General features: G+C 40.5%; 1 protein-coding gene across 2 annotated transcripts in view; it reads right to left on the bottom strand.

The window, feature by feature from the left end:
• Positions 1 to 296: 296 nt before the first annotated feature.
• LOC100696723 (alpha-1,6-mannosylglycoprotein 6-beta-N-acetylglucosaminyltransferase B) overlaps positions 297 to 25,991 on the bottom strand; it is a 121,234-nt gene continuing 95,539 nt past the window's right edge. Inside the window, exons 9-18 of one of the 2 annotated variants that reach the window (XM_005470000.3) lie at positions 22,223 to 22,354; positions 15,910 to 16,043; positions 14,777 to 14,907; positions 12,658 to 12,660; positions 9,641 to 9,799; positions 9,308 to 9,454; positions 8,918 to 9,034; positions 5,067 to 5,141; positions 2,925 to 3,208; positions 297 to 1,908 (exon numbers count right to left, since the gene is read on the bottom strand). In XM_005470000.3, coding sequence (XP_005470057.1) covers positions 1,710 to 1,908; positions 2,925 to 3,208; positions 5,067 to 5,141; positions 8,918 to 9,034; positions 9,308 to 9,454; positions 9,641 to 9,799; positions 12,658 to 12,660; positions 14,777 to 14,907; positions 15,910 to 16,043; positions 22,223 to 22,354 — 1,381 coding nt within the window. In that variant the 3' untranslated portion in view covers positions 297 to 1,709. Of the gene's footprint in view, positions 1,909 to 2,924; positions 3,209 to 5,066; positions 5,142 to 8,917; positions 9,035 to 9,307; positions 9,455 to 9,640; positions 9,800 to 12,657; positions 12,661 to 13,502; positions 13,509 to 14,776; positions 14,908 to 15,909; positions 16,044 to 22,222; positions 22,355 to 25,991 lie in introns of both variants that reach the window. The other variant, XM_005469999.3, reaches the window with a different exon arrangement.

Here is a 25,991-nt window from a genome sequence, read left to right as displayed (position 1 = left end):
ATCAGATTCTCCAGTCAGAAGGCCACACTGAAGTTTGATTCTTCAATGCGACTTCTTACTCCTCCCTCTGTAGTGTGCTACCTCACTTCTCATAGACTGCTCCCAACTGTTTTGGCTGTCAGCTTTATGTGAAAAAGATCACATCTCTCCCTGGAGGTGGATGAATAGATGGAAATCTGGATGAATGTGAACGCTGGGATGATTTTAACAGATGGGACTAGGAGCAACCCTGGAGCATAATAAAGGTAGGAGGAACCTAAGTAAAGACCAGACACAATACAAAACCCACATTAGCATTTTGATCCATTCTTTTTTTTATTTTCTGATTTTTCCATCACAAAAGCCCGGAGGACTTTTTAAAAATCCAACTGAAGGCTCTAAAAGCTTATTTATTGAAAAATAATCTTGTGCCCTTTATCTTTGTCCTCTCTTCTCCTCTTTCGTTTTCTGACCAGAGATGATTGCATTGAGTGATGTTACCTCAGACTTGGGTTTCAGTCTGATAAATTATTCTGTCCATCACAGGAGGAGGGGAGAAAAAGCTGGGGAGATAACCTGGTTGTCCATCATCCTTTGTCCATGTGCAGAGAGGAGATTGGATATTGACCTGAGGTTGCCTTCTCCAAGCCAAGATATTTGAAGACTTTGTCATGGAATGACAGTGTAGTCCCAATACTCTGCAGTCACATGCTTTTAAAGGGTATATTTTTCAACTGAAACCCCTTATTTTGGTGGGATACAATTCCAAAAAAATGAAATGTTGTGTATAATATCATCAGTCAGCATCTTGCAGAAACTATTATTCTGTACGTTTTTGTGAAAGTCTTTTAGCTTTGTGAGTGTCAACCCAGTCTCTGGACACTTGGAACCACTCGAATGCTATTTTAAAAAGGTTGTGGGTACTTTGAACATGTAACATATGTGAACCATTCGCAGAGCACCTCCTGTACCACTTAAACCTTTCTAATGAATGTAAATTGCCTCCCGAGGTGTTAGAACAACGTTTAAGTGCTGCATGTGCTCTGCAGAGATCTGCTCTGCATTTGCAAAAATAGGCAAGTGCTCTATTTATAATTATTAAGGTTGATGCGAGCGGTCCTTTAGCACAGAAGAGAGTCATAAACTGTTTTTTTTAAATGGTTATAACTTATTTTGCCAGGACCAGCTGGCGTTTGTTTACTTATACCTTAAAAGGGTCGCGTGTAGTCTGTGGATGTTAATTACTCATATCACAGAAACTGTGAAAAACTAAGTTTCACAGCACTGTGCTAGATTAAAAAAACACAAAAACAAAAAATGAAGGCAACACAATCCCAAGAATGAAAGCTCAGTGTTTTGCTTGCTTTGCCTGTGAGTCACTCTGCTGCAGGTGAGCTGCAGGTGTAGCCAGTAAAAGATGCATTTCATGGCACATCTGCTTCTTGAACGGTCCACATGTTATGTGTTCAGTGTAGCCAAAGTGTCTCCAGTCTGTTGCAGTATAACATCTGTTATAACAACTACAGTCATCAAAAATCCTGTGATACAACCCAGGCTCAGTTCCAGTGTAAACTCTTTAAATCCATGCATGCTTCTTCGTCACAATCCTACATTTACTTTTCGAGAGAGGCTGGCTCTCTGCAACACCAGGTGATATGTCACAGCTCTACACTTTTTTTCTCTTTCTCTTTGTCCATGTCTTTTCTGTCTGTCTTTCACGTGTTCTGTCATTATAGACAGTCTCTGCACAGCGCCACCTGCCCATGGCGGAAGTCCCTGCAGGGGCAAAGACGTCTGTATTTAGGGGAGTGTCCTGCACAGCTGAAGAGTAGCGGTTCCCTCTGAAGGCCGCACTCCTGCCGCACCACCGAGAAGGCTGGCAAGATGTGGTTAATCTCAGAGTCTACAACTTCACACTGTACGTCCAACCTGAGGAGTGAAAAGAGCGGCAGAAGTCTAAAAAAAGAGATCACTGAGATTTATCAAGAAGAAAAGATGAAAATAAAATTCACTGTTTCATCTCAGGCATGTAACAGGAAAGTGGAACTGGCATTAACCTGAAAATAAACGGGAAGCAGAAACAAGGAATGGAAACGAATTCACCACTTTAATCACAGACGAACGAACGGGAGGAACTGAAGGAAGTGAAAAAGCTACGGGGAAGATGGAAAAAACTATGGAGCAGGTATGAGACATCAGCATGAAAAGACAAAGAGAAACAAAGAGGAGAGTCATCGTAAACCAACACAGAAAAACAACAGAAACAGAAAAATGCTCGAAGGATGAAGTAAGAGCAGAGAAAAGGAGTTAAGGCTGAACGCAGTCAGGTGGGAAATGCTCGAAGGAGAGACTCAACTGCTGACAGGATTTCTGTCTTGGAGCTTGAGAAAAGGAGATGTCTGAAAGTGAAGTTTCTGGTTCAGCAGCCATGGGCTTGTACAGTAAACTAAATAAATATCAGAGTCATACTAAGGTCAGAGACAGCCTAAACTGTATTAGTGTCAATCTTCAGTTTAAATAGAATGTTTCGAACTCTTAATCATTCCCAAAATCCAGCTTCTTATGTTAAAACTCGTAAAATAGAACCTTTTTTCATTTTGGCCAGTTCACAGGCTTCACTCCCTGCAATCAGAACCACCATCCTTCAAAACCACAGCTACAGATATTATTGCATGGAGTCTTTTAGATCAGTCGTCTTTGTTTAAATTTGTGTGACGTACACAAAGATCGCTTGGTTGTTTCAAATTCTCCTTTTAATTTAATTTAGACATGACAGACTGTGTTTACCACAGATGATACTCCTCAGGTAACGCTGACAACGTGTGATGAGGTGTTGCTTGGTAAGTTGTAGGAGTGGAGTGTTTGATGAGGAAAGCTTGATTGTTGGGACTAAACACTTAATTAAAGCCTCGCTAGCAGGCAGTTTGTACTCTCGGCTGACCTACCCGCGCAGAGCCTCCTTGTTGTTGATGAAGCGAAAGTGAGCGGGTTCACAGATGAAACCAGCTGACTGGCAGGCCTCCACACAAGACTGGCCCTCTTGAGATACAAGCAGCCTGAGGGAGCTGAGAGGAGGCCAGGCAGGGGGAGCTGTCACATTGGATGCCCAGCCAAGAGCTGTAGTGTTGGGCAGGGGCACAAACAGAGGTCCCATCATCCTGCTGCCACCAGCGGACCCCTTTCTGGAGAGGTTGGCTGGAATGAAGGGAGGCTCTGGGGCACAGAAATCCTGCAGGTGAAATAAATAAAATAATTTTTAAAATCAAATAATTGTAGAACTGTAAAATATTACCAGACTAAATAAGCCTGAATCAGTTATTGTCTTTATAGTAAAGTAAAGTGGCACCAGGTAAGTTGGGCCTCCTGTCGTATGAGCAATCCTTTATAAGGCTCCACTATCACAGTTACAGGCTATATCCAATAATGTAAGAAACTTTCATACAGGCTGCTTTTACCTAACGGCTGTACTCGAAAATGTGTCAACAACAAGAGCATAGAACCAGCTGCTTCTCAGGAGAACAGCAGCAACAGCTTCAGTCCTACACAAGATGCCTTAAATATTGAGTGTAGGTCACTCAATTCTGTTCCTTAAGGCATCCAAGCATGTGCATTTGTCAAGTGCAACACACACTAACTGTAGTTATCTGCAGTTACGCTGGTAAAATGAAAGTGAACAGACTTGAGGAGAACATGCATAGAGCACATGTTAATGCAGAGTTCTGCTTCTCAGAAGACACATTAATATTTTAGACCGATGGAGAGAAAGATGTTAAAAGATATTCACTCAGCCCAAATGTTGTACATTTACTAAACACAAAAGATTCAATAAATGTTATTTTTAATTTTAAAGGCACATGTGCAGTTGTGGCTTGGGAAGATGCTCCGAATCGAAATATGGATGTTTCTGATTAACGTAAGTTTAACAACAATAAACACAGTGATCCAAGCATATAGAGTTATAGTTAAATGCAAATGACAATTTTACATTTAAAAAAGTGTTTTAAAAAAAATCATAGATATAAAAATATGATAAAACCTGTAACATGTGGAAAATGCGACAAAATCATGACGCTGCTCCAGCTGCTCCAGATCAGAGTATTACTATCGCCAAAGGCTTTGTTTTCTACATTATAATAAGTGAAAAATTAGAGAGTGTCGAGGGTGGGATAACGCCAGCTGTGAGTGTTACTGAAGCCTGTAACAAGGTGATGTTCTGACAAATGAGTATTCATGAAGTACTCAGACCCCATCCATCTTTGAACTCTGCCTTCATTTGGAGCTCGGCTACACACATTTACATTTGTGTGACTGCAGCTTGCTCAGCGTTCAAGCTATCACCCTGACAAAATCTGTCCCGACAGGAAGACAGAAACACCTGCCGAGCAAAAATAAAAAGTTGTGGTAGTTCCTGTTAAAGTAGATCTCTCCAGGATCATATCTGGCCACGGTGACATTCAGAAACACACAGGGAGACTCGAATCACAAGGCGAAGGCTATGCTATGCTACTGCAAACCAGCTGCAGGAAGCGGTTCCTTTGGAAAATCCAATTTGAACAGAAATGTAATTTAATGTTCTCCTGTTAGTCTTTCAACAGCTTTCTGGGTCCAAAACAAGCTGCAAGTCAGGAGTGAATAAAAGTCATTGAGAGAGCTTCTGTGGTTTGTCTAACATCTTGTGGGGGGCTATAAAAAACGGCTTTTATCCTAGTCCTTCATCATCATTATACCCACACTTGTGTTCTTTTTCCTTACTCATCCCTCCTCATTAGTGTCAGAAGACCTTCTGCTTTAAAGCCGGAGGGCAGATATGTGGCTCGTAATAAGAGTTAGCATGTCGATTAATCGCATGCCCACATACATGGGGTACATAATCTCACACGCACACGCACACAGGCCTAGATAGACGACATTCTAGGTGCTGAATGCACAAAGTCGTGAAATATTAAGCAGTGTAAGGGTTCTGAAAGCTTCAAAAAAGAACGTATATAAATTAGAGCAAGAGCTGACTGAAGACAAAAGAAAAGGAGAGTATAGGCAAAACGCATATGTGCAGACACTGAACTGTAGACATTTGTAGCGACACTCACCTGATGCTGTATGTATGCATGTACTCTCTCGAGCATGCCCTCGCAGGTGTATTCATAAGGCAGATAAGGCTCGACCTGAGAATCACACGTGAAAACACACAATCATCACCACGTTATTATTGCCACATTTTACTCGCAGTAAAGTGTACTTTTCGTTTTCCTTCCGCATCATTGTTCTCAGTAATTGCAATGAATTGTCTCTTCTCCTTGGTAATTTGAGCTGACGAATGTTTCTATTGTCAGGTTTCTGCGAGGCCTAATCACAGTATGTCACTGCTTGGAAAATCATTAGGCTTTATTTGCATACCAATAGATCATCTCCTCCTTTGATGTGCTGGTTTTATAACTAAAGCACACTTTTGATTGCTCTAATTAGAGATGAGCTGGAAACACCATATATCTTTTGTGTCTCTTGCTAATACCAACATGTTCAATACTTGCTAACAGACTGTCTGACACAAAAGCCGATGAATACGAAATAGTTGCAACTGCAGTGCTGGGATTAATAAAAAATGAATTTAGCAGATTTAATAAAATGCTAGACTGCTGATATTCAACATCAGCCACACTGTACAAAGACACAAGTTCAAGTTTTATATGAACTAAAATGAACCTGTTACACACTCAACCAGATGAAAACACATTTTTGTATTTCTAACTTCAAATACCAAGCTTTGGAGAGATCGAAGTGGCTTGTCTTTATGACCTAATGTAAAGACCTGCCTTTGTAAATGATACATGACTCACTAAATTGCATTTCCAATGTGAAATCAAAGTAGTCTAATGTTCAACCATCTGTGAAATCAGACTTGGCCCATTTCAAGTGAAAACCACTGAGAAGCAAACATGCAGGGACGGTGCAATTTAAAAAGCTACACACTGCAAATCTGATCAAAGCCTTATGCTAATCTACTTTATAAGCAGGAGCAGAAAGCAAACATTTGAACAAGGACGGGCACACAAGCTTCCTGCAAAAACAATCAATGGACGCGTCCTTTTTCTAACAGCGTTCTCATTCGCCTTTGCTTAACCAGGCATAGTGACCCAGGCCACATTCGTATTTACAGGTGTGGCTTTGAGTGGAGCTTTTTGAAAAGGTGCCGGCAACACTGGCAGCATGTGGAAGAGAAGCTTTCAGGTTTTGGGTGTATGAAGGCATTTAGCAATGTTTTGCTCTATTTTTTTTTTTATCACATTTGTGTAGTTTAGACTTGCAACCTTCTCTTCTTTAAGTCCTTTCTCATTTTCTTATCCTTGGCTGATGTGGACTTCACTCAAAAATTAAATAGAATGAAAATCCCATTTGCATGGTTCGCTAACTGAGAAGATCTACATGATCTTCTTGGCTGTTGTTGTTGGTCACATAAATCATCCTATCTCCAAACTCTTTTAAAAGATGTGCTTAACAAAACCTTCTAACCGACTGGAGTCCAGAAACCCTTGTGGTTGTATACCTCCACCAATCAGTAAAGTTGGAGAAGTTGGATCATTTATTTCAGATTTGGACAAATGTGAAATATCGTGACAATGGAAGTAATCACTTGAAATGAAGGGAACTGGTCTTCTTTTTGATTTATGAAGGCATTTCACCTCTTGTCCAAGAGGATTTTTCAGCTCTGAAAACTAATGGGGACTGCCAGATATTTAACCTGTAGTGGGGCTGTCCCCTTGGAAACAACCTCACCGCATCCCAATAATAGTTGACCCACCCTGGGGTTGTATCATCCAACACCTTCATGACCCAAAAATAAATCCAGTTGCCTTTATTTCAAGCCTAAGAACCTAAACAGACCCGTCACAATCGACCTACTTCTCTTTCTGAGTTTGGCATTGAATAATGACCAGGCATCATATCATCATTTGAACATAACAAGTATGGCCAAAAATGTGTTTATTAAGGTCAGAGTGACCTTGACCTTTGCCCACCCAATTAAGACTACTTCATGTGAACGTTAAAGTTAGCCACATTTAAAATGGCAATTCCCATAAGACATGGAACAGGGAATAAGAATAGAAAGAAAGAAAGAAAGAAAGAGATGGAAAAGGGATTTATTTGAACATGAGGACTTGTCGGCCAGAGATTGCTTTGTCTTGCATGACTGAACATGAGCCTCTGCCTCACACACGGTTTGTGTATGCCCGCGTGTGCCTCGAATTTAATGGCTGTAATGTGCAGGTGAGGCTGTGTGTACTGATACGTCTCATCTTTGCAATTTCAGTGTATGAGTTGTGTTTATGTGTTTGTTTGGGTGCTGGGGGTGGTGCGTGTATATGTTGTATGGGTATGTGTGAGTTTGCTCGGGGCATTGTGCCTCCAGTGAAGGGTGAAGTGGTCCATCAGCTCTTTCTCCGTGGTCTGTCAGTGCAGATGGAGAAGGCACACTAAGCCAGTGTTGCTGAACTGTAGCTTGTCTGACTACGCAGACGAAAAGATGAGAACAGCCTCTCTCACACACACACACACACACACACACACACAGAGCTAACACTACATATATCAGCTTTTGCCTAATCTCCCTACATACCATCTCTAATCTGCAAAGGGCAGACTGTTACAGAATGTTTAAAGGATCATGCAGACAGCTGTCTCCATGTTTCCTGCTTCCCTATAGACTGATGCCTTGTTCGAGTGTTACTGTGACTCGTATTATACATGTAAAATATGTTGCATGTCTTGTGGGATGATGTGTGTTTACAGGGTTAAATGCCAAAAGCGTTATACCTCAGCCATAAATGTATCCAGATGTATGTATCCATCAGATTTGACAATAAATTTGAATATAACTTAGTGGATGCAGAACAAAGTTACCATTTATAAATTCAAGAGGCCAGTTTTTGTGATGCCAAAATGGTAAAATGGTCAATTCTCTAGAAATTTGAATCTGCGTGAAAACTAGTGATTCACAGCTTCACCTCTACGAGTGTAAATGCATCTGCAGTTTTGAACTTCAATAAACATTATTTAGTTTCAGATATAAAAGGTCTATCCCTGTATTTTAGAGTAGAAAATATGCCTGCTTGGCATATTGGATTTCTGTTTTATAAAGATTTTGTGACTGTGCAGATGCTTGGTCAGTGTACTCTCCATCTTTCAGTTTTCTGCTCATATAATTCATTTTTTTCAACATTGCACCCAATTTCAATGCTTTCTAAAAAGATTCAGTGTACCTGGCTGACTCTTTAATTAACCCCGCTCCCTCTCTCGGAAGCTAGCGTCCTTAATCTATATCACATTCACTGAATTGAAAAGTTCAGCACTCTGCAGTATAACTCCGCTACCTACAGACGGCAAACTCCCTCTGGAGGACTTGACCACAGCAAAGTTATTGTGCTGTTTCATCAAAGTTTAAAAAACTGTTATTAGGCTCACAGCAACAAGAGAAGGTCCAGTACTTGTATTTTATCACAGCTTCCTGATGTCAAGGGAAAACAGAATATTATATACCAATAGAACAAACCATGCTATCTGTAACTCTAAGAGTTATTTATCATTGAAAGCTATACAAAAATGAAACGTTATATTACAAGAGCCAAACAAGGCATAAACCAACTGCAATTTTCCTGGCCACAAAGGCACGAAAGCAATATGTGGGTAAGTACATGTAGCTATTCTTGGCACCATCTGTGAAAACATGTTTGTTAAAACAGAAAGAAACACCAGAGTTTATGTGCCTCTTTCAGCATGAAGACAGCTTATATGAGTGAAAGAGCACCCAATCACAGTTAACCTCATTTATATACAGCAATGTATGATTTAACTCAGTGTAACTAATTAGTGGACATAACAGGATAAACTGTTATTTCTTTTGTCTTTATGAGTTATTTTTTTAAGCACTGTTATATGTGAGCACCTTGGTCCTCATGATTTCCTTGATAGCAGAGTCAAACTCCACAGAGTTGTTGTAGTCCACTGTCATGACGTGAGGTCGGCCAATGTACTGCTCTGCGTACGGGTGCTGGGAGAATACCTATAGAAAACAAATGCAGACTACTCAGTGACAGCTCTATAAATAAATAGCATCTCTCCACAAAGACAACGCTATCAGCTGCAGAAAAGTCAGTTTTTCTGTATCAAATGAATATTGTCAATCATTATTTTGTATAAAGACACATAAAAATAGTCATACTGTGTCCATTAGTGTGCCAACAATGCAATCTGGATCTAATGTTTGAGCCACTGCTTTAATGAATCTGTTGGCAGCATGACTGATTGTGGGAAGATATAAAAATAACGAACCTACCTCTCTAGATGTGGGCTTGCCTCGGAAAAACTCGTGATTTAGTGAGCTGTGGGGTGGGTTGAACTTGGGCTGGAGGAAAATGCAACCATTGGCTATAGCTTCAAGAGGGGCCGGGCCCTCGTATGGGAAACCAAAACCAATGAAGAGCTAGGAGAAAAAAAAAAAGAAGATAAATCAGGGATGTAATTTAGTGATTTTGTAATTTAAAAGCAGCAGAATTTAGTTTAGAAGTTAGAAAAGCAGAAGAAAAGTCTGTAAACAGTCTGTCCATTAAACAGTGGTGACAATAACCACATAAAGTATAAATGCAAAAAAAGTAATTTTTTTTCATGCCTTGGCCTTCCGCAATAATTGCTGCAGCTCGTGCTGGGGCAGCAGGCCGTGGTTCTTCACAAAGGCTGGGACCTCTGGAGGTCTCTGGGTCTCATAGTAGACTGTGCCGTGGACTTCCATGTATCTATGGAGAATCTGGAGGAAACTCTCTTTACCCTGCTGGAAGAAGATGGTTTGGTGAGACTGATGAACTGCGATGACATATAGATGGGTCGTATAGAAGAAAGAGTGTGTAATAGGAAATAATTTTTAAAAAATGGTGACCTATCTTTTTTCTTATAATAGTAAATATATAGTTAGAGTGGGGGATGGTCATATTAAATTTAGCTCAAGTTTGATATAATGAGGTCAAAATCCGTACTAGTAATCTTTCAAAGACAAAAGCTCAGGCTTCAGACTTCTTTAAACGCTCCATTTCAGGCAGTTTCTCTCTACTCTTGGCTCTGTATGATGTCGGTCAGTGCATCTGTTCCAAATAACTAAGGCGCACAGGTCTGGCTGTAAACACAGAAGCCCCAGAAGAAAGCTGGATTGAAGGAAGGACTGCAAGGGGAGGTAAAAAGGCTTTCAGGTACCAGTTTAGCTCACTGGTTGAGCAGGTGACCATATGCCACATGAATGAAATGCAGCAGCCAAACCTACAGGCCTTTGGTGCGAGTCTTTCCCAGCTCCCAACCTTTCTGTCAAATCCAGAGTGCCCCCCATCCCAAAAAAGCTTGTTTCACACAGTGGATAAAGTGGGCCAAGAATCCAAGAGTACAAATATGAATGTAGAAATGAGCATCATAGGTCCTCTTCAAAGAACTTTTGCTCCACTACAGTGTGCTGAATATTTTCATGTCTTCTACCTCATCTGTGTGAATGTCTGTATGCATGTCTCATTTTATAAAGCATATGGAAACAGATTATGCCTCACATTAGTGGTTCTTCTAATCACTATCTGTGCTTTTCAGTCACCTGACTGACTCACTACCCTGGTGGGCAAAACATTACTCTAATGTGACGGACAATAGTGGACAGTCTGTAGTAGTGGAGGACAAAAGTGTTGCTTTTTTCCCATCTGTCTTGAGCCAACACTACTTGGATCATCCATCAGTGGAGGAAAAAGAAGATAGGAGGTAAAATCTGTGATCCATATTTTGCTCAGGCAGCTTTATTTAAGTCTCTGAAACAGATCCAGTTCGGTGACATCTACGTATATCTTGTACAGAATCCCTCACCTTACACTGATGCCAGGATGAAAGCTTTAAGAGTACAAACAGCTACATGTATTTTCGATCTGGATGGTGTTAGGATGCCTGGGTCGTTGACCCAGGGTTTTGAGTTTATTGTATTATTTATCATTTCTATTCTTTGGTTTCTTTGTTAGAGTTATGTCTTATGGTTTGTCTCTGTGTTCTCTAGTTGCTGTCTCCCTGTGTCCAGTCAGAGTCTGTGTGTGTAGTTCAGTCTGTTATGTTTCCTGTTTTGCTTTGAAAGTCCGTGTCTCATGTTAATGCGTCTGGTTTTGTTTCCTTTGTCTCGTTAGGCCTGATTTGCCCCAGCTGTGTATCCCTTCTGTTACCCATTCCCTGATTGCTCCCTCTATGTATTTAAGCCCTGTGTTTCAGTTTTGTCATTGTCGCGATCTATCCTTATCTAGCTGTGTGTTTTGTCTGCCTGTGTACGTTATTTGGATTCTTACTTTTGTTCTGTTTGAGTTCAGCATTAAAGCTGTTTGAGTTTATGTTTGTCTCTGGAGTCTGCACTTTGGGTCCTTTTCCTGCCAGCTCACAGCCGTCACATAACAGATGGGTGAATAATGCCACTGTGTGAAAGCTGAAGACCAAGAAATAGTTCATTGTTGAAGCAGAAGTAAGCGCTATATAGTGCGTTTTGGTGACTTTTACAGTGTAGGGCTAGAAAACTTCTGTTTGTCACACTAATATTGTATCATAACTGTAAAGTTGTGCGAATATTTTTCCAATGTCAGGTAAATAATTTCTATGAGCCATCCGATAGCACAACAACTATGCAGCATTTTGGCTAAATTAAACAGAAAAACGTTCAAAGGATGGAGGGCAAAGACCACAGTACTGTTTTTGCCCTCCAGGTGGGCGTGTCCCAGTAGCTCTCATGGGCTCTTTGATTTCCTACTTTTTCTACAGGGGTTAAAATCAGCAGTCTAATCCTTTTTTATTCAGTGAAACAAACACAGGGTCGTTAGTTTCATTTGGTTGAATTCTTACTTTCACCAATGAAAAATGCACCAAATATACACACCGAATATTAACATGTAGATGAAAATTGCCTTCTGTTTAACCAGCAATAATTTTTGTGAGTTCTGCACTCCACTCATCCTATTACCTGCTGAGAAGTTTTCTTCACCTTTAATTGATATCGACCTTGATGTGAGAAAGATGGTTGAATTTTGAAGTGCAAAACAAAAGAAAAAAAAAGAAAAGAAACAAGAAATGAACAATCCTTAATAAAAACAAAATAAAATGTCAGTAAACTCTGTGGAGAAACATCTGGCAGGGAGGTATTTATTTTGCTGCACTGAGGCTTGGTTTTAAGCAGGATAAAGCATTGATTGTCCTTATTCACTTACTTACACTTACTTGTACATACTTCTCTCCTTTTTTAATCTAATAATATATACATTAGATGCTGAGGGTGAGAAAGCCAGAAGGGCAGTCAAGGTTCAGCAGGACGACTGGGAGAAAAAACAGCTAGCATCAGTTAACAACCAAAATTTAATCATGTGAACGGTGCATAACCCCGACTAGAGTATTGACCGCCGGCGTTAAGCAGCTTACGTTATCCGTCTGCTGTTGTGCCCCCCCTGCGCACGCAGAGCCATAATTGGAGGCTGTAGTAATCGATAGCTTCCTCTGTGAGGATTTTCCCAGCCAATTAGGAGATTAGCTCAAGCGCTAAGTGCAGCAGACAACGACAATGAATTAGCAGGAGAAACACAGCCGTGGAAGAGTGCAGATTCCATAACCTGCACTCTCGCTTTGTGACTATGTATGTACAAGCTAACCGTCTCAGCAGGGAATGGATTAGGAATGCTAATAAATATAATCTGCTGTGCTGGTTTTTTGTCCCTTACCTTAATTTGGTTTTATAAAGATTTTAAAAAAGAAGTTTGTATGTATATATAATGTTGATTTCTGTGTGCACAGCGTGCCAGAAGTATATAAACTGCTAAGTGTTCCTACCTTTGTTTATTGTACTTTCATACGTGGTGCTGTACATGAAAAAAAATCATAACAGTTAGTTTTATGCTGATGGAATTGTAAAGCCAGACTTTTATTCTTTAACTCTTTTAGTTCCTTAAATTAAATATTAATATAGTATCTTCAATCTCTTTATGTAAAACTAAACCAAATTTGTAGAACTATTTAATGTTATCTTATATAACCTTAACTGTAGTTTCCAAACTTCATGACAACTATACAGGGGGTGAATTTTCAAACTCATTAGCTTTAATTGTATTGAGGTTTAAAGTTGCAGCAAGACTGTTTTGCCTTGTTCAGCATTCTGTTGTTCTCCACGGGGTGGGAAGCTGCGCTGTACAAGTACAATATGTTTTAAACCAATTCTTCGAGAGCCAAAATTAGCATCCCCTTCCTCTCCAGTACCACAGTGAATAATGGATGCACCAAGCTAACCAGCAGAGAAATGACATGCAGCAGCACGACCGGTCAGGAGTCGCACCTGTCTCTCATGTTGTATGCATCCTAACAAAGTTTGTATGTATTCCTAGACATGGAAACGGTGCAACATTACTCTCCTTCTTTAAAAATTTCTTTTTGCATATGTGTAGGATGTGAGATGAATATAAAAGGAATAATTGGTAAAAGTAACACGTTCTTACCTGAAGCTAATGAACACCCATCCGGTGACAAGGTCCCCCACAAGGGAAAAAAGAGAGTGACACAAAGAGAGGAAAGTAAATTGAGGCAGAATTGTAGCCAAACAAGCCTGCAATAATTGGTAGAAACATCTATGTATTACATTTACTTCCTTCCTCATCAAACTGTTGCAGACTTTGCATTCATAACTGCCTTTAAGCCCATCTCTCTCACAGCCAACAACCATAAACTAATCTGGGGACTTGTGTGGGCAGACAGTAGAAAGAAATGGCAGCAAACAATGTTTTAAAAATCCTTTTAAAAATGCAGACACAACTTTTTCTCAGCTACACTGAGCATATGAACAAGCAGACAGTTTTGGAGAGGAAAATTGCCTGTAAATTGAAGCTATACAGTTGTGTATAAAGAGCCCCATGAAGCAAACCGTAATGGTGCAAGCAGCTTGGTGGCTTTCTTCTGTTAACATTTCAGTCGATGGTTTAGAGTATTTGGTTTAAAGATTGTGTCTGCATACATCCAGGCTGAAAGACAACTGGGCTGTAGTGAAAATCTTTCTGCATATACTGTGCAACTATTGTGCACTGCAGTATCTCTGGCAGCCTCACATTTTGTTTCTGCAATGTGAGTATGACCCCAAAATACACAACTACAACCATGAAGAACATGCTTGAGTGGCTAACAGAAGTCTCCAACAGATGTTATGCATCCGTTGAGCAATGATTTAAAAAACAAATTAACAAAAGCAGGTCTGAGACTGCAAGGAGACATACAATCAATGGAGGCAGCCTTACTCCACAAAAAAAGTTCTCCAAGATGCTGAAAACAATCCATCTGCTATAAAAGTCCCACGAAAAACTTTGTAGAAACAACACCTACTGTATAAGAGAAGTAGTGCTGTAAAGTTAAAGGTTACTTACACCTGATTTCATTTTGGTTTTTTTCTCTTTAGTGCACAATATATGGAGTTAATCTATAAAAAAATGAATGATCCTCATTTTACTCTTAGTGTATACAATATGAGATGTTTATGAGCTTATTAAGTGTATTGTACAGGTGTAAACATGTATGTATGTACCTACGAGAATATGCTTGGATTATATTATATCTACTGATAATTCTAACAGTATTACATGTTATTTTATTATTATAAAAACTATGCCTCCAAATAATTACTTGTCTTCTTCCACGGAGTCATTAGCGGTTACCACTACACGCAAAATTCACTAAACCAGAGTTACACTGACTGTCTGCCATCTGTGTGTGTAAATTGTTGTACCTTCCACATGCTGGCTTCTTTCCCATACACTACAGCCATGTTGTTGACTTTGTTCTGTTGGATGCTCCTCTTCTCCGTCTCATTCAGCTCCTCCGAAACAAAGCCCATGAATGAGTTGTCTGGTGTGTGAGCTGAATGTATTTGTGTGTGTGAGTGTGTGTGAGTAGCACAGAAAGGTAGGATATTAGTAGATGGAGAGAAAACAAAACACAAAGAGAAAAAGAGAGAAAGGAAGAAAGACAGTTTTATTGTAAGTAAGTGAACGAGACAGGAAAAAGTACTTTATTTTTGAAGGGTTTAGTCAGCATGTTTATGGACTCTCTAAGCATTATTAATAGCGATTGTCATGAAGCCAGCTGCTGTTAATGGTAATTGTCTGAGCTGTTTAGTATGGGAATATATGTAATATTTAAGTCCTCGCTGTGAATTCAGGTATTTCTGATAATCACAACCACCCACATCCAATCGGTTCCAAAGCTATGAGCTCTTATAAAATCATTTTTTTACCACAGCACATTTTTATGCACTGTAGAACTGTAGCGTTGCTAGAGGTTGAATCCGTTATTATAGCTTTGGACAGTGTGAAACGTGGCCGTCCACAGTGGGCCACATATTGATGATATAATGACAATGATCTTACTGCCGAGTGCCAGCTGTAGCTAAACAGGTACGACACTGCAGAGAGTTGAATTGTGGAAGCAGATTCTCAGGGTTTCAGCTAATTCTCAGGGTTTCAGTCAGAAAGTGACGAGACAGGCGGCAAGGAGAGCTTTGAAAAAGCAGATCAGACATATTGTGTAGCATATAAGAGAACCAGAAAAACTGGAGATAAAGCTCCGAAACAACTTGAAGGGATGCTAGAAGCTGCTGTTGCTGAAAATAGCCGTGTTAAACACATTGCTCCAAATTAAAATGAACAAGCAGTCAGACCTGTCAGAAAGTGAAAACACTGAAATGGAGTCATTTTATTATATTTAGAATGAATGTCAACTAATGACAGGCCTTTGAATGTGTGTCTGTGCACGTATGAATGCAAGCTGGAGGTACAAAAAACACCAATTCTCAAGCTGATGGTGTATTCTACATATGATATAAAAGTTGATAATAATAATAATAATAATAATGATACATACGGAACATAGTCATGTACTGCCTTGCATTGAGGTTCCAGTAGCCCCAGTTGGTCCGGTAGCCATGCAGAGTTGCATACTCCTCGTGATTATAAGCAGGCTCCGTGCCAAAGGTGTCAATCACTCGAATATGACACCTGCAAAGAAAATGACAGACTCAGTTCATGTGTAATCCTGTACTACAATATTAAAAAACACAAGACTTTGACAAAAGTCTTACTGGCACTAGCTGACAGCCAACGATGAGCAATCAAAAGTTTACACACAAAATCACCTGGATTGCCTAGCTAAAGCTACTTTCGGCTGCTCCCTTGCCACAAGGGGTCGGCAGAGTGGGTAGTACCACATGTTTGATTTAGCAGTTTTTACACCAGATGCCCCTTGTGATGCAACCCAAAAGGGGATTTGCATCTCCAGCTGGAATCAAACCAGCAACCTTTCACTTGCCAAGCAAATGTGCTAACAGTTACACCACTGGAGGCACTAATTGCAGTGTCTAACTAAAAAAATATAAAATATATTAACCCAATTCTAAAAGGTTCTATAGACCATACTTCATGTTGAATATATGTCAAATTATATATTTAAATGCATCTGTGCAGCAGGTCATACAGGTTGAATGCCACAATTAGAGTACAAGGCCATCAGGTTTCTCAAAAGTGAAAGGAGAAAAACTAGAAGCTGCCACTGGAGAAGCAGATAAATAACCAAAATAACATAAGCAACCAGCAGTGTGGCAGGTTTGACATAAAAATGACAAAAAAAACAATTTTTAGAGGTCGGAGGTGCGATGAGCCGCTGATAGAGTTTCCAGGTGGATGCTTCGTGGCAAAGCACTGAAGCATAACTGAGGTTCATAACAGAATCATTCACCACAGACAGACGCGCATGCAGACGCAGAGCTCACTGTGCCCTTGTTTGCGACTGTGTTAAATCTGGCCAGTATGTGGGCTCAGGGGGGATTAGAGAGAGCTAAAGGAGCAGAGTCCACTTCCTCAGCTCTGAGTCTTTCCTGGCAGATAACCGTGTGTCTGAGTGTGTAAAAGAGACAGATATGGGGGGATTAGAGAGATTCTGCATCTGGAGAGCAATTAGAAGGCAAATATTACATCAGTAAAAAACAAAAAAACAAAACTGAACTATTTCCAGGCACATGACTCTTCTTGTAGCCGTACACATGTAACGATTTTCAGATGCCAGCATTCGCGCATTACGATTTTATTTCAGCTTCGGTTTAGCTTTGTGATCTTATTTGCTTTTCAGAAACTGCAACAAGTTTGCGTCTGCAGTAAAACCCAGCCTGCCAGCTCCTTTCATATGGCCATTGCCTTTCACATCTTAGCAGCCCCTTGACAGGCAGATGCTCTCCGACACAGCAGTGAAGCAAACCGTTCACGTTTTATGTTAGAGGTTAGATTTTTTTTCTACTTAAGCTGTTTACAGTGCAGAAATTGGTTTCTCTGGCTCTCCCATGATGGACTTTTTCCTGGATATGTGTTGAACATTGGTGTAAATAGTGTGTTAAAAAACCACTCATTTGCTGTCTGGAAAGCCTTCACCATAGCCCATGATAGCTTTTGAACACCAACTGGACAAAATCTCACATTTTCTCCATTCGTGCAGCTTGTTGCCTCATTTTAGCAACATTAGCAGTGTTTGCAAGAACTTCAGCTATTGTTAATAATGTTTTTTGTGTAATGCACTTACATAAATGTGTTAAAAAAATAAGTTAGAAATGCAGGCTTTAAAGCTTAGAATCTGACTTCCTGCAACTGTGTTTTGGTAGAATACCTAGATGTCTCTTTCGCTCTTTTCTTTTTTTTTTTGCATTTACACAATTTCAGAAGCTTCAGTATTGACAGCTTGAAAAATATTCCCCTCTGGGCATTTTATTCTTTTTACAGACAAGGTGACACCCCAATCTTGTTTGACAATTCTCAGATATTTCTGCCAGCTACTGCAGCATCCAAGAGGCCAACCAATAAAGTGACAAAGCTTTAACCTGGAAAGTAACGTATCAGCAAGAAAACAAATAAACAAACAAACAAGAAACGACAAGCAGCGGTGCATTGTTCATTCAAAGTTCTGAGGATGAAATTCTGCAGAAGATTTTGTGCTTGTATTTGTAAGGGTATCCGAAAGCTGATAATGAATTATTAATAACGAATGTTACTTTCGGTCGTCTCTACCCCGTCTTCCTGCCTCCCTCACTCCAACCTGCGGCATCACATATCGACCACTCTGAAATGGTGAAAATGTTTCTGCCACCAGATAAGAGGTCCCAAAGGGAGGGAAAAAGTGGAAGAAGAGGGGATAAGCGTAGGAGTAGCTGAGCTGAATATCTATTGGGAGATCAGAGCACGGGGCTAATCTGGGTTAAACGGTTGCTAAGCGAGACTCGCCAGTCATGTGGGGTTAGGCGAATATGGCAGCATGGTTCATTGTCACCTGCAGTCTTGTGATGTAAATGTGATGTGGGGGATTATAAGAAACTGGGCAACAGTGGACAACACCACCAACATTTAATAATGAATAGTGCAATAATTAATTCAAGAGCAACACATTCTACTGAGTGACTCATTTTTATGTTTGAAATATGGATATACTCAAACCCATAATTATCTGAATTAAATCACCAGACTGATGCCATACAACAGTAATTAGGAAAACAACATGTTCTCCGAGTTGCTCCGAAGATATGTTGCTGTGTCGCAGATGTAATGAGCTACCTCAAGATACTCTTTTTTTTTAATTTTTAATAAAATGATGAATACATCTGTGTTTTATTTGTGTAATTACAATGCCATTTTCCCTGCTACAGCTTAGACCTCACATGCTGCTCACCACATGCCTCCTGGACATGCAAGGTGTAATAGTGAAAAAGCATCAGACTGCAAAGGGGGCTCTCCACAGCTCTGTGAATGTAACTAGTTGTTAGAGGTCAGCTGTTACCCAAGATGAACTACTCATTGCAAAGTACCTAAGAAACAGTTTCTGTGTCCTGTCTAACCCTGTGATAATCATTCTCCTTCTTGTGTTTGGTTACACTTCTTACGTTAAGACCGGGCTCAGTTACACTCGTCCACAGATTTCTCAAACAGAGAAGCAGAGATTTGTTACCGAGCTGGCGACCAACAAACAGTTGGTCACTCACTGACTAACCAACAATCAACAGTGAGAAATACAAACTACAAAATATTCCTTAAATGCATCTGTCTGAAAGGAGTGAGCTGCAGAGTTATTCACTAATTCCACCCATTTACTACAATCAACCCAGAAGCCTCTGCCCACTTTCTCCATCGATGTTAGAGAAACAGAATGACGTGTCTAAAACACAACTTATTGATTTTAGATATTATTGCTATGTTTTTTCCTTGTTGTGATTACAACAATTCTGAAATTTGATGAAGTCTTTGAACATTAATTTACTTGGTTAATCTACTACACTTTTCAGACAAAAATTCACAACTATTGGCTTCATCTACAGCATTATGTATGTATGCATACGGCACAAATACTGCCCACCCTTATTATAACTGAAGCTACAGCACTGACAGTTGCACATCACTGCCTTTTAAGGAGATTTGTATAAATGAATAGTGATCGAAATTTTCTTGCACCTCAGCAAAGATAGTAATCCTACTGATTAAGTGCTACCTAATCGCTCTGTCTGTATTAGCATTAACAAAATGACTCTCTAAAAAGTGCAGGGATTTTAGCAATTCCTCCTCATCGATCTGCTAACTGCCCTGTATAACACGTACACGCACACGTACTGGTGGTTTCCTTCAGTTTTAGCAACAATACTTTGTTATTTGTGTTTTGTTGCAGGCCTCACCCTTGATATCTGCTCCGATCTTGCTCCGTCAAAGCAGTGAATTCATCACGCAGAGGAAATCAATGATGCTGGTCGTATTATCAGATGAGATGGTTTGGATATTATCTTTATCAACTTTCACCATCTTTAACGGCACATGTGCACTGATATACCCTCGAATGTGCGCGAACTCACACACAGGAGTTCGTGTGATTCCAAACACCACGCTGGACTGGACAGCACCGTCTCGTTCGGGCATAATTAATGACTGTGGATGTTGGTGGGAACATATAACAAAAGTAATTAAAGGGAGTTGAAGGGTCCCAAAGCACAGAGCACTTGATTAATGATTCCTTTCAGTGCAAGAGACTCAACTAGACCAGACAAGGTGAGAGAGATAAAACGAGATAGAGAGTGGGAGAGAGCGAGAGCGGGGCGGAGAGATCAGGACAGAGTTAGAAAAGGGGGTGGGAGGTAGGTGTTACTGACCTATCCTGCACCTCTGGGGACTGCTGGGTTAATATTAAGCATGAAGCACTGATCCACTAAGCTCAGCTCTCTGGCTTTACAGCAGTATTAATTAATGGCATATGCTAGATATCATTTACCCGAATGCAAATTTGATTGCATTCTTGAGAGCTGTGTGTTAATATGGATCCACATGGGACTTAATATCCTCTGTTCACTCCTCGTCATACATTTTAAATCACTAAAGTGTATCCTTTCGTGAAAGTGAAGATAGATGTTCCTGCTCCTGCGCCTGTATTGCTGGAACATTCGGATAATTCTTTCACCGCAGCCTCCTGGGCGAACAAAAGACTGTCTCCTACAAACACTAAAAGCCACATCCTGTTAGTGGAGGCAGAAATCAAGACTCCACACGGTAATGACGGAGTGAAGAACTGCTGACCTCAGCAAGCAATTAGGTGCTGACTGTCTGTCGGGTGGAAATGCGGGGTTTTGTGTGTGTACGAGGCAACTCACGAGAAGGGAGACAAATGGTGAGAGAGCGGGAGAGAGACGAAAAAAGGTTGTGTGCTGGGAAAATGGCTCCCCAGCCCACCACTAATCCATTTCTCTCACCCATAATTGGATTTTAAAAATACATGGAGTGGCCCTTTATATGTGGTGCCCGGTTGACTCCAGGTAACTTCTACTCCTCTGTTTTGCGGTATCTTTCTCTCTCCGTTCCGTGCTCCATCTGCGCGCACCATCACTGCTTTATCTCGTCCTTACTCTCGTCTCCTACTGTTTCACTTTCAGTTGGCCTCCTACTCACACATGCCCTCTCCATCTTTTATCTTTCATTGCTGCTTCTTTATGCTGGAAGCCAAAACAAGGAAAGCAAAATGTCAATTGCCGTTATCACATGCAGGGGTCAGACAAATGCCAGTTTAGTGGACCAGAAAAAATGATAGTGGGACAGAGGGTAGTGACTGCAAGCTGTTTTTAAGGAGCTGGAGAGGACAAGGCAAGAGTTAGACTTTCAGTCTTGTTTGTTTCTGAGGCAACAACATGAAAGTCCTCTGAAGATAATGTGGCTTCATATTGCTGTGCTCTGCAGGAATATGCAGCTAAGTTTCTTTTCTTCTTCTCCTTCTTCTTTTTTTTTTTTTTTTTTTTTGAAATGCACTGCGGTACTTTAAATTCCTGTTTTGGGTATTTCTTTATGTTTTGTTGCCACAGTCTCATAACTGTCATGGCCTAGTTTTCCAAGTTGTTGAATCTTTGTAACAATGCCAAAAGCCATTAGCACAATTCTTTAACAGCTCAAAAAATAACCCCTCTTCCTCTCTCTTCTTCTTTTCATGTTTAATCACCTCTTAACCACTCAGCGAGTCTCTGAGTGCATTCAAACAGTAATAATAAGCTGCTGAAACAGGCTTTGACTGGAAATCGGTGCTCAGATGAACAGATTTTTATGTTCCTGTGGGGTAATTAGTACACGTATGCCAATGACAAGCTTTCAATTTTACATGCACCTCTACTACTGTACTACATGTGCTTTTCATTATTGCTGATGTGCTGGGTAATGGAGCATGACAGGTGATGCCGGTGCCGGCTTGTGTGTATGCATGTTGTGCATTCGACTGCACAGCAACATACAAACTCTAATGTGTTTGACATTTTGTGCACTTTGAGCCTGTTCTACCTGGAAGGAGACGCATGATTACAGGGACAGCAAGCGTGTTTTAAGTGTGTATGTGGGTGTTAGTGTGCATCCCTGTGTGTCTGCAACTGTGTGTTTGCGTAACAGTGTGATTTTAACAAGCCAAATGACTTACAGTAAGACATGCATACCTTATTACCAGCAATGATTAATCTATAAACACAGCCAATAAACTCGCACACAGGCACACACACACACACACACTCCACTACACACAGGTAAAGCAGCACATATATAAAACAACGAAAAGTGAAGATACTTGATCTCAAAGGCACACACACACACACACACACACACACACACACACACAACAATGCAGATCGACTAACTTGTGTTTCTTGAGTGAGAGCCCCATGTGTTGCTTCATCTGCTGCAGGCCATGGTAGTCTGTGTAGATGAGGTCAAAGGGCAACGGACCAGTGAGTGGGCAACTGCCTCTGCCTGGGGGCACGCCGAGGAACCTGCAACACAAACACACAAAATATTCACTTTATACAAGCAGAAAAAAATGACAGACAGCCAAGACATGAGATTTACTCTAAAAAACCTCCCCAAGAGCGCAGGGATTGAACTTAAGCTTGGATTCATGCATTCATTATTAACTCACACAAAACCATTTCACTTTGCTTTTGTTATAAATTAAAAAGTGTAAAGCGAAGATAGTTTTAAAATGTCCTTGGACAAAAGCTGGGTGACTGCAATGATGAATGCAGAACCATGTCTATGCTTGTCCGGGAAAGACATTCTCTTATCAGACTTCACAATCTAATTCCCTGGAGTAACGCAAAAACAAATCTTCTATGAATGCTGAATTTAAAGGTGTGTTTATTGATCAGATAGTACATGATGGGTGACGCTGAGTTCAATAAAAATTATGCAAGTGGGCACTGGAATGTTTTTTTTTGTTTTTTTTGGCAAAACATAATTCAAAACAAATACGATGAAAAGCGCTGAATCTGTAATGACCTGGCTGAACTGTCCACAGAAGCACCATCAGCAATAACAACAGATGGTCAATGGTGATGATGTGTTGAGATTGTGTTGAGAATGCCAGGTTATGCTGTACAATAAGCGCTTATGTGTGCATGAACAATGATTGCTGTGGTGAAATCCAAACGTCAGCATGTCTGTCTGTTGATACATACACTCCTACCAGTTCCAAAAAGTCTATTCCAATTACAAGAAGACTTTCAAGGCACAAGCACAGGCACACGCAGGAGCACACACAGCACAGACCAAAGGAGAAAAGATATTTTTCTTGCTGTTCGCTGTACTGTGACTTGTTTTCCATCCTTGTTTGACTCTGTTTCAACACATTGATTGACTTAGAACCTCTCTGCTACTGTGCCAACAGACCTACTATTGGATATTTGACCTGTGAATGGTCTGCTTGCTCTTACTTAGGTCTTACTTCTGTGACAGATGAGGCCGAAGGCTAATGGAGGCTGTAATACAATTTGTACCCCCAGTGAATTTCATCTTGCTGTGCTAGTTTTACATCGGAGTCTCTCTGGCTACAGTACTTATCCAAAGGGTAATTTTATACTGTTGCAAAGCATGACTTACAGGAGCTTTGCTGGCAGCTGCTAACTAAAATCAGAGGAGGGTGAAAACATACAGATAAAGAAGCTTGAATTAAATGACAGTAAAGCAGAGAATGCAGCATGCGGCTGTTTCATACAGTATTGGTACAGGTTGGAAGTGTTTAGTCTTTCATTTTACAAATGAGATTCACATTATTCATCCATCCATTGATTCATCCACTGCTTACTGGGGTCTGAGTCACAGGGGCAGCAGTCTAAGTGGGGCTGGGGGACTTACACAAGGATAGGGGTGGGGTAGGGAGATATTTAAAAGTCAAATAATGTAGAAAAGTTCATATAAAAAAAGAAATATTTAAATTCTTGTAACTGAAATTCAGTTTCTTATAGAAGAATAGACCTCACCACTAGGGATGGGTACCGGTGTCCGGTGCCATGATGGCACCGGTTCTGACATAAACGGTAGTAACCAGACCGAAAAGCAGCGCACATTTCGGTGCTTTATTTCGGTGCTTTTTTTTTCCTGAGCCAATTCTAGCCAATCATTTTACGTTTCCGAGGATAGTAGGCGGGGCCAGGTACGTACGTTCTTTTAGAGCAGAGCTACAGATTAAAAATGCCCAAGGCAAAGCGGTCAAAGTCTGGCTGTACTTCACAGCAAAAGATGCAAACTCAGCAGCCTGCAACAAGCGCTTTAAGCTGATACTGTGATACTGTCAAAGGAGGTAACACCTCGAATCTGATGAAACACCTGGCGACGCATAGCGTTTTTTTTTAAAGCCGACAAATGCGCCGTGTTTGATAGCTTGCAGACCTCACACCGTGCACATCTACTGCGGGTGTGGTGCCTGTTATCGGACCCGGAGTTAGCAACATCCCCCAAAAACCCGAAGAGGAGAGTCCTGGCCCCTAGCCCTGCCAGTGTAGCAGAAATGATGAGGGATGATGATGGCAGCAGCAGCCGTTCTTCTCTGCGTGAGTAGCTTCATGTTGTTCGTGTGTAATTTACGTTGAGTACGCTAACCACGTTATTACATTAATGCATGTAAGGTGAACTAGCAAACACCGTCGTAGTTACGTGCGGCTGTCTTCTTGTTTGATGGCAGATACTCCCTTTACCCTGGCCAAAAAGGCTAAAATGACCAAAGAAAAAGTGGAAAACAGTTAAACATGAGAGGTTTTTGGACAAAGTTTGTGTTTTTTCCATTGTTTAAGCACTGCTTCCAGCCAAGAGTGAGACCATATATGCCCTATAGCTGCAGAAAAGGCTAACATTGTTATCTTTTTACAAAAAAAACAGCTGAACATGAGAGGTTTTTGGACCAATTTTGTGTTCTCCATTCTTTAAGCACCGGTTTGAGCACCGTTTAAGCACCGGCACCGTTTCAAAAGTACCGGTTTGGCACCGGTATCGGATAAAACCTAAATGATACCCATCCCTACTCACCACTGAAAAGTGATGATAATAACACTATAATAACCACAACGTAACAACATATGGGGACTTCCTTACAAAGCCACCGTGTTCTGGGTTCCGTCATATGTTCAGCAATTGTATTACTCACGCACATCAGCAATACAACCGGGGTGCCTGCCACTTATCAATCCAAAAATATTTATCAATAAAGAGCAAACCTCTTTCCAAAGGGCATCCTAAAACGTCAATGTGAGTTTTATTCACATTTCCAATATGTGAATAAAGACCCAATAAGCCTGTCCATCTGTTAATCGGGCACAGAGATAAAAGCTGAACTGGCGCCATTCTGCAGTATTTTGATCTAGGAAATCATCATTTTCAGGTATTCTGCGCCAGAACACCACCTGAATGTAACCATATTCAGCACAGGTGTGCGGATGTTAACTTGAAAGGAATGAAGGCCGGTGGTGCTGGCGCTGCTTACATTGGCCATATTCTGCAAATTAATTTCACACTGTGTGCATACAGTGCCATGCGATGTTATGATTTGATGATCAAAGAATGTGATTAAAGTTTTCAAATTGGTCTTCAATGAACATGGAATCGTTGTAGCAATGTTTAACTCCGATCTATTTCACTGGGATTCGTTGTGATAGTTTTGTTTTTGATATTTTTCCCTGCTGTTTAATTGAGTACCAAAATAGTCAATAGTCATTTTCTTTTCTTTTTTTTCCCCACCATTGTTTTTGCTGTTGTTGAACTTGTCCACTTCTGGTTATTACCTCCACCAGGGAGATTACATTTTTGGTATCATTTGCTTGTGCATGCACACTTTATAGGGGGTGTAGAGTGGGGGTCATGTTTACTATCCATTAAGATTTGACTTGCATCCACAAAGATCTTCAGGGTCAATTTAATGATTAATGGTTGAATACTGACAAAAAGCCGTATAACCCATAAACTATAATTCTTAAGTGTGCTGTGTATTTATGGCGTTATTTCAGTGCCACTATTCTGAGCGCACGTAAAAAAAATATTGAGCGCACGTAAAAAAAGATTGCAAGTGCAAGTGTTGCATTTTGAAGAGAAATTTATTTTGAGCGTACAAAAGCTGAATTTGAGTGAACAAAATTCATTGCT

Source organism: Oreochromis niloticus, linkage group LG6, assembly GCF_001858045.2.
Source record: "Oreochromis niloticus isolate F11D_XX linkage group LG6, O_niloticus_UMD_NMBU, whole genome shotgun sequence".
Lineage (NCBI taxonomy): Eukaryota > Metazoa > Chordata > Actinopteri > Cichliformes > Cichlidae > Oreochromis > Oreochromis niloticus.
This window is presented reverse-complemented; position numbering and strand designations above follow the sequence as displayed.